Below are 10,000 nucleotides of genomic sequence, written 5' to 3'. Positions count from 1 at the left end.
CAATCGCGACCGTCCCAGACACGGCTAGAGTGGTTTCTTCCCGAGTTTGTAAATTGCGCCGTTGAAGTGATTGCAATGACTGTTTCCCGTGTGTTCGTGTGAAGTTTTTTTTCAGAAAGAAAAGAGACTGTGTTTTTCACAGTGGACGTGGTCACGCACTTGAGTGCAATGATGGTGTAACAAGGTTATCTGAAGTGTAGATCAACCAATGGCCAAGACGTCGGCCAGCGGCACCAGACATCAGGTTGACCCACCGATCCACGCCGGGTCAGATGTACTTTCTCCAGTGACCTAGACTGACCTTTTCTGTCCACCTCTAATACTGAGGCTCAGACCTGTGAATTTTGTTGCACAGTAAAGAAAACAGTCATTATCGAAGTTGCAATTCCATTTGGAAAGGAACATTATCGCTTATCAGTACCAGTCAAGTAGTCTAGGTGACATCAGGTCAAACTGGCATTTGACCTTCTTTTTGACCGATAAAGATATTTCAGAACAGACGAGTGTAACCAATGACCATGTTAGATCTAAAAACATCAACCCCCGACTACCTACCAAGGACCGGACCGCTGTCCAATTTCTCAATGTTATTCACCGGTAATTATATAGGTTATTATTACTTTACTACCTCCATTTCTTGTCGTGTGGTGATCATTGCTTCCTCTTTTTTCCTCAGTTGATTCGCTGCCCTGTTGCGTTGTCCTGTCTGTGCCTGTTCAGTGGTGCGTCTGCGGTGCGCTTTGATTCGACTGCTTGATATCGTTCGTTGGCGATTACATTGTAGCCTGTTGTGTAGTTCGATGCTTCTTTCTTCCTTTGATGCTGTGATATGTGCAGCATGCTTTGCTTTTTACTTTTATGTGCAGAATGCTTTGCTTTTCACTTTGCGTGCAATTATATTTCATTATCATTTTCCTTGTGTTTGCATTTTCAGTACAGGACTAATATAGGCTCCTTGATTTGGGCGCTTCCCTTCTCTTTTATTGAGAAGCACTTATATACTTCCTCTGTTGACATATTTGTAATGGACTAAAATTTCTCCGCGCGTTTTCGAATATCCCGAAGGCGTTTTTGTTTCGCCCACTAACATTTTGTATTTTGATAACTGGCGACCGTCAGTAAATAATAATGATTTTAATACTTGATATTGCATCGTCATTCAGTAATGTTATCAAATTCTGGTTGCATGTATGACTATAAGCGCTTGCCTTAAATTCAGTTAGAATTAACGTAAATAAATAAATGGTTTAGCTTTTATAACTGTCTTCTTTTTTTGTGTCGCAAATTTATTCAGAGACCATAGACGAAAATTAATGAACTGGAAATAACTTTTTTTATGAGTCCATCTTCAAGATAATGGCCTTGTGCATTTCTTCCCAGTCGACTGTCGTCGTAGAAGCTTCAGAAAAGCCAGCGTGACTGGGAGTCAGTCTTGGATTTCGGTATCGTCTAAGCACTCGCAGATTTGCGCTTAACCAGAGTAGTTTGTTCTGCTTCCTCCCTTTTTCCTCTTGTAGGTCGAAGTTCCTCTACTCATAAGTCATTTTCGTAATATTAGATACAGTACGTTATAACTGTTATGCCGATGTTTGAAAAATAGCCTATTAGAATCATTTAGAAAAATTAAAATTTCGGTATTTTCGTTTAGGGGTCGCTATCATAGAATGGTATTATTATTATTATTATTATTATTATTATTATTATTATTATTATTATTATTATTATTAAGTTGCCATGGTTGTTAATATAGATCTGTGAAATAGTCTAGCAACAAGCCTGTTCATTTCTTTTTAATGTTGCATGCCATTATGATGTGAAATGTTTGTGTAGATATAGATATAATCATTCGATTTTTCCTCCTGGTAATTACACGCTACTGGTTTATCCAGAAGATGCGTGAACACTCCGGCGATCTGTTGTCGCAAAGTTAGAGCGCTGCTTTAGCCGTCGTAACAGGTTGAACCAAGCGACGGGAATCTCCGTGGTTATGCTAAATAATCTCCATTTTTGTTGTTCTGACGGTTACATGACACGTTTTCCCTTTGATAGTTTTCTTTATGTTAATTCGTGTTACGGAAAGACTCTTATAGTGGACCCTGTGACAGAAACCGTTAATTCCGTAACTCAGTTGCATCAATATCCTGCCCAACGTTGCATAATCTGCCCTTAACACTCAAAGGCTCCATTTTGAAATGATCCATATCAGATATTCTATAGCGTTTTATAATGTGCTTTCAAAGCTGAGTCATTTCTGTCCTGACATGCATAAAGATGGAAACCCCATCTAGAATAAACACATCGGTTATATGGTTTTCAGAATGCCGGTTTTCTATGTCGCTTAAGTCCAGAGCGTGATGAAAGCGGCAGTGTTGACGCGGGAACCACTTGGCTCTAACTTCAGGTGTTCTTTTCTTACCTCGGTCTTCACGTTTGCCCTGAGTCCCTCTCAGGCCGATACAAGCAGCTTAACCGCACAGGAGGGTCTCCGTGTAAATTTACCAAAAATAAACGAAGACAATTCAGTTATACCATGCTCTCATTCTTTCTTTCTCACTCCTGTCCTGTTATTGGTTTGTGTACTTATGAATGTATCTTATATATCACTAGATACAGAAACATGGGAGCATAAGCAAAATGCTTTGTAACTGTTTTGGCGTTCAGCCTTCTTCCTTTCCCCACCAGTCTTAGGAACAATGCAAAGCTATGGCCGACATTACAAAGACTCCCTTATTATGCTTTGGCCTAAGTTTCGCATAGGGTCTTTACAGGTCATTTAGAAATCCGCTGTGTTCTCGCAAGCTCTGTCACGAGAATTTATGGAAGGGAGTTTTCGCATCATTTACGTTTTTAGAATAGTGCTTTGAACAATTTCAACACAGATCTAAATCTGATTTTATTTGAATCTGCCTCTTTATAAGTCATATTCGCAGTGATGATTCTCCATATGTTTCGACTTTCTTCCGTCGACTTTCACACAAAATGAGGTCGTTTCCAACTATGCAGATGTCAGATGTCTGCATTTATAAAATATGTAGATGCAGACGTCTGCATTTATAAAATATGTAGATGGTAAGTTGCCATAAAAATTCAAGCCTGCAAGTTACCCTTAGATCATCAACTAGAATACTCTCTCTCTCTCTCTCTCTCTCTCTCTCTCTCTCTCTCTCTCTCTCTCTCATTATCAGCTTCATCTGAACTAAACATCGATACATTTCTACATCAGAATGGTACCCCTTTGCATCTTCACAGAAGCGCGTTTTTACATCCTCACAGATGTACGTTGTTACATCTTCGCAGATGTACGTTTTTACATCTGCACAGATTACGTTTTTACATCTTCGCAGATGTACGTTTTTACATCTTCACAAATTACGTTTTTACATCTTTGCAGATGTACGTTTTTGCATCTTCGCAGATGTACGTTTTTACATCTTCACAAATGTACGTTTTTACATCTTAACAGAAGCGCGTTTTTACATCCTCACAAATGTACGTTTTTCATCCTCACAGATGTACGTTTTTACATCTTCACAGATGTACGTTTTACATCTTCGCAGAAGCGCCTTGTTACATCCTCACAAATGTACGTTTTTCATCCTCACAGATGTACGTTTTTACATCTTCACAGATGTACGTTTTTACATCTTCGCAGAAGCGCCTTGTTACATCCTCACAAATGTACGTTTTTCATCCTCACAGATGTACGTTTTTACATCTTCGTAGATGTACGTTTTTACATCTTAACAGGAGCGCCTTGTTACATCCTCACAAATGTACGTTTTTCATCTTCACAGATGTACGTTTTTACATCTTCACGGATGTACGTTTTTACATCTTCACAGATGTACGTTTTTACATCTTCGCAGAAGCGCGTTGTTACATCCTCACAAATGTACGTTTTTACATCTTCACAGATGTACGTTTTTACATCTTCACAGATGTACGTTTTTACATCTTCACAGATGTACGTTTGTGAAGAAAGAGAGGTTTGAGAAGTCTGCCCTTATTCAGGTTTGACTATGATATGCGAGGCGATGCTAAATTCTCAATTTTCCAAACCATCACTAATCATGCGATCAGCCTAAGAAATTTGCGAGGAGAACTGTTGATTGTGAAACTAGCAGTCAAGCACATGCATATACATACATACATGAAAACATATGTGCGTTTACACATATGCAAGTATCTTAAAGAACTTTAAAGCATCCTTTAGCAAACCTGCAAAAAAAGTTTGTGCATGTGGTTTTTTTCAGATCTCATGGACAGATTAGGAAGCTGGACCTATTGCAAAATCGGTTTACTAATTTTGTACAGCTGGATGAAATGTTGATGATGTGACTGGTGTATTTCCTGGATGTAGAGTATCTGTTAGTGAACACACGTATGCAAGAAGTGCAGATCTCCCTGCTTGATTCTGCGTCCGTCTGTTCCGACGTGTCCCCTTCGTCCGATGGACTTGAAATTTTGCATGATTACTCAATCCCGGTGACAATACAGCCTTACATGATCAGTAGGTCAGCAGTGACCTCTCCCAGTATCTCAGGATTTGTATGAAACTCTTCGGATTTTTCATACCTTCTTTGACTCGGTAAACTAAGGTAATAACTCTACGGATTTTTCAAATCGTTACACTTACAAATCGGTTACAATGTCTGTCAAAACTAAAAGGTATAAAATAAACAAATAAACTAAAATATTTTTAACATTTTTATTAAAATGCATTTAAAAGTACAAAATAATTTTTTGAGAGACACCAGGATTTTCTTACAATTAGTCATGGTTACAAAAATAAAAGCGTGGAAGGAAATGCTACAAGAAAAGAAATATATTTTTTTTATTTCTTGTATTATTTCCTTCCATGTTTGGCGGCCACGTTTTTATTTTTGTAGACAGGGTTAATTGTAAGAAAATCCTGGCGTGTCTCAAAGAATTATTTTGTACTTTTTAGTGAATTTTAATAAAAGCATGTTTACAAAGAATTTGTTTAATATTTTTTTTTATTCTGAGCAGGATCAGTGTCAGGTATACAGATAATTCCAAATCACTACATTACTTTCGTCCTTAACTGAATATTTCTGAGGAAGTTTTTCTTCATAAACGAGTGAAGAAGAAATTAGTTTATAATTTCTTTTTATCTGCAATTGACAAATTCTTTAGCAAAACTGCCAGCGTTCTGAACTCGCTCACGAACCACATGTTAAAGGGAAGGTAACAATTCAGCAGACTTAACACATACATAAAAATTTTTGCGTGCACAACAGGGAAAGATGCATAACTCGGGTTTTTTTTTTTTTGTTCTTCATGTGTGAGATCCGTCGCAGGCAGTGATTTTACAAAAGCTCATTTCCATTTATGAGCAAAACAATTATCGTTTACTTAATCGTGAAAGGTCAGAAGTGGAATTCCTTGTGGCAGAAAGGCGAAAAAGGAATGGCAAATGCATCTCGATGTTATTCTCAATGATTCTCCAATGAATATAGATCAAGGTTTCTCAACCTGGGGTTCGCGAACCGCCAGGGGTTCACAGGAAGGTTTCCAAGGGTACTTGGATGGCTGACGAAAAAGTATTTTAAACTGCAGCTCCGGTTGAGGGTGGGGCCGTGGGGACGGTTGCGACTTGAGAGGAGGGCAATCAGTCAGCTAGCCGCCAGGCACTGATGCTTTTAATATTCATGTTTCTGCTTAATAAAGTCATTAAACTTTAAAATCATTCAATAATATCCATTGCAGTACCATTGTATATTCAGTATACAATGTGGTAATATATTGACTAACTCAATATACTGTATTGACTTAGTCAATATGTTACCATTTTATTTGGTGTCAGCTTACTGGGGGTTCGGGTTGATGGTCTTATAACTCGGTGGGTACTTAACGGGAAAAAGGTTGAGAACCCCTGATATAGATGAATCTGCAACGGCACGTCAGGAACTTACATAAATGCAGAAAGGTTCGTATAAGACATGTTCGAAGGCGCAGTAGTCAGTCTAATTTTGAAGGAGAGAAAAGAAGACGTGCACATGCAAAGGCCTCACAAGGACCATAATATTATTAAGAAATCAAGGAACACTGTAGCTGTACTGTCAGAGTGCTTGGCACAATGGGATAGTGTCTGCTGGTAAAATGCGTAGAAGCGTAAGTCTAGGACAGAATGAATAAGAACACGTGTCGCGGAAGACATAAATGCGTTCAGATTACAAACACCTCAAGGGACATACACTATTCAACAATGCTCAGGTGATGCTTCCTCCTAGACTACAAAAGGTCTTTTGTCCTAATCAAGCCAAGTCCTTGGATCGGTCTGTGGGAGTCTATTTAGTAAGATTTAGAATATTTAAGGGATTTAAGCAAGTCACGTTTTTGTGTTACATAAGCACGTTACGGCTACTGTTGGGCAGGAAAAAAATTGTTACCTGTTGGAGCTAATATCATCGGCGGTCGCTCCGCCGGTTGAGGTATTCATCTGAACTTGACATGCCTTGCTTAAGTCTATAGTTCCTTAAAGTAATGTTGAATAATACTGAGCTTCAAATATAAATGATAAATTGAATTTGGGTAGATGTAAGCTGGCAGTATACGTATATTCGTATATTTATTCGTATGTTTATATAGAAATCTCCTTTACAGTGGTTAAATGTGATAAGCAAGAAACAGTAATACGATGTCCACCAGCTTCATTGAAATAGACGCACTCAGAATGAAGCAAAATGAAATTTCACGTTGTTTCCTACCACCGAAGGCTGACGTATGATTGTGTACCATGATAAAGCAAGATAAGTCATTGATAATCTAAAACTTTGAGCCAAAAGGGGATGAGCAAGAAAAATTGTATATACGTGAAACCACGGCAAAAAAAAAAAAAAACGACAAAGGGAGAAAAAAAGGAGAAAGGGAGATGGACACGACTGTCACGTGATCCCCTTTTCTCCCTTGCTGAATACTCCCCATCTTCCCCTACCCTTAACCCACTGGCATTCTCCTACCTATCCCTCCTCCTCCTCCTCCTCCTCCTCCTCCTCGCCGTCTCTTCTCTCCCTCTTGCCAGCGTGAAATGCATCGGGTCCGCTTTGTTAGAGGCTATTCACGATGTTCTTTTGTCTTGTCAGACGGCCGTGTCAAGGCGTCCATTGGCAGCCACTGATAATGTTTTGATGTCGACAGGAACTCGTTTTTTTTTTTTTTTTTTTTTCCTGTATTTTACGTTTCAGTCTTTATTTATAAAAGTGACAGTTTTTAGAGTGCGACGCTTTTATTTATTTTCGCGGAGCCGTTTTTTATGGAATAGGTTCGTGGGTCGAACTCTTTGTTTGGGAATTCGAATGTTTCTTTTGTCCTTGAAATTTTACAGAAGTCTCTCTCTGTTTAATCACGTTTTATAGCGATGTGTAGCTCGAGGAATTTTAAAAATTGCATTCAGGTTGTTCCTCCGCATTTTTCTGGTTAGGTACAAAATATTGACTGAGAAGATTCACGCTTGACTTCTCATGAACCTGATGAAGATTGTTCGGCATCCTCGCCTTTGTCGTCATTTATTCTTCAAATTCTTTTATAGGATTAAATATATATGTTTATGTGTGTGTTTGTGCGTTTATATAAATATATATAAATATATATAAATATATAATATATATATATATATATATATATATATATATATATATATATATATATATATATGTATATATTTATTCACATACACGCGATCTATATATTTATATCTATATATAGATATATATATATCACACACATATATATATATATACATATATATATATGTGTATGCGCATATGTATCTATATATATTGATATATATCTCTCTCTCTCTCTCTCACATATATATATACATATATACTGTGCTTGTGTGTTAATCTCTCTCTCTCTCTCTCTCTCTCTCTCTCTCTCTCTCTCTCTCTTTGTATGTGTGTGATATGGCATAATCTTTCTGTTCATACATTTCTACCTTGATGTTTTGACCTTCATTTTGTAAGAATGATGAGCAATGAGATTTTGCGGACCAGTGTTAGGATCCCAGCGGTTTAAGTATGCTGTAGCCAGTCGACTTTGCTGGTCGCAGCTGGAAACGAAGATGGGCAAGGAAATGGGAACTCATCCCAAAGTGCTGTCTGTAAGAATCGTAACGGTATCAAATTCATACATACATATGTTATATATATATATATATATATATATATATATATATATATATATATATATATATATATATATATATATATATATGTGTGTGTGTGTGTGTGTGTGTGTGTGTGTGTGTGTGTAAGTATGTGTGTAAGTGTTTGTGCAACTATACGCGTATGTGTACAGATATAAATGGTACCCCTTTGCTATCTTTCACCGTGAGCCTCTTTGGGTTATGCATGAGGCTCTTTTATGAAAGGTCTGTTTCTAAATGGGTGACACCTCCCTCCCTCCCCCTTTGGCGTCCCCACCCCTCCCCTCCCCGAAAGGCCAGTAAGGTTTTTTAACATCTCTTGAAGGTCACTGATGCGAACTAAATTAATTTTCGCGCATTGTTGAAAGGACTCTTTAATATGCCGTGAATTATGGGATGTTTTCGGCGGGATTTTTTTATTTCACGGCGGCAGCTGGGGAGGAGAATTAGTCTCACTTCGAGGGAGGACGTCATCGCTGTCCCCAGGGCGGAGACTCAGGCTCGTTTTTCTCCTGGCTGCCCTCGGAGCCATCCCCTCCGGGGCCTCTGCGTAGAATCTACAGTTAACTGAAATTTCTCCTTTGCTCGGTTTCTAAGAATGAATCTGTTAACAATATTTTACATTTTGATTTTTCTTATTCGACAATGTTGCCTTTTTCGAGTTTTCTAAGGTTTGGTTTTCTTACGTTTCCGAAAAGCTTCTCTGTGTCTACTGATCATCTGTGCTCAACTTCGAACTCAATTCATAGGTTGATACATGTATGAAGACATACAAAGATGCATACTTGCATTAATTCATAGACTCCTAATAAGTGTATAAGGGTCCAATTAAAAATTAGAATGTGTACGAGGGGACGAATAGGTATCGTTTTCCCTGAAGTGACGTCATGTTATTAAACGATGATTTTCCATTTTTCTCCTGCAGACCCGAGCTATAAGTCAGCGTGGGGATCCCCGGCGTCACCCGCTTCTCAGTCTCAAGGTGAGTCGATCTGGAAACAGAGTTTGACAACGGACGACCATGGCAGAATTCTCTTCTCTTCAAAGTTGACCACACCAATCTTAATGACACTCTGATGACAGCCTTCTTTACTATCTGTTCGATTTAAATTAGGTACATTTCCTCAGTGAGAACGTGGACCGTTATATTATTAATCACAAAGTCCGTCTCTATTATTTGTAGAAATTTCGAGAATCATAAAGAAATTTGAGTTCTAATATTTAAGCGTTCAGTTCCCGCTGGACGTTGCGCGTACATTGTGAGTTCGTGGCACACTGGAGACGGTACTAAAGGCTCTGTAAGGCAACACTTCGGCCCCAGCTGCTTTGCTCTCTGTCTTTTATTTTTATCTAGTCTTGCTCCAGTTTTCAGTCCGTTTTAAAGAAATTCCTTCCATGAATCTTATGGAAAGTCTCGAAATGAAAAATGCCATTCATGGTTTTGTTAAACGATTTTTAAGTAAATAAATGAATAAATAATAAGTAAGTAAACCTGATATGAGACTACAAATGTAGATCTACACGCAATGCTGCTCTCTGTTTAAGTATTAGCATTCGCTTTCTTTCTATAAACAGTAATAGTATATTACATCTGGTTTAGGCATTAGCATTCCTTTCCATTCTATAAGCACTAATAATATATTATCTCAGAACAATTGCTTTTTTATGAACTGCAATAATATTCCTGTTAGACATCAAGGTGTTTTTTAGTACTTACTTAGATTACTTTAGTGTCTGTGCAGTAAGGTCATACCATATTACACCGTGGTTCCTAAAAGCATCTCCACAAAACTGTGTTAAGTTCATCCGTAAAGAGTTTGCAATCAGTGG

General features: G+C 38.1%; 1 protein-coding gene across 1 annotated transcript in view; it reads left to right on the top strand.

Annotated features, from left to right (window-relative positions):
• The window catches only part of LOC136848026 (DNA-binding protein D-ETS-3-like), a 282,273-nt gene that overhangs the window by 207,710 nt on the left and 64,563 nt on the right, over window positions 1-10,000 (top strand). Inside the window, exon 7 of the mRNA XM_067120065.1 lies at window positions 9,096-9,152. Coding sequence (XP_066976166.1) covers window positions 9,096-9,152 — 57 coding nt within the window. The remainder of the gene's footprint in view (window positions 1-9,095; window positions 9,153-10,000) is intronic.

Source organism: Macrobrachium rosenbergii, chromosome 18 (genome assembly GCF_040412425.1).
Source record: "Macrobrachium rosenbergii isolate ZJJX-2024 chromosome 18, ASM4041242v1, whole genome shotgun sequence".
Classification (NCBI taxonomy): Eukaryota; Metazoa; Arthropoda; class Malacostraca; order Decapoda; family Palaemonidae; genus Macrobrachium; species Macrobrachium rosenbergii.
This window is presented reverse-complemented; position numbering and strand designations above follow the sequence as displayed.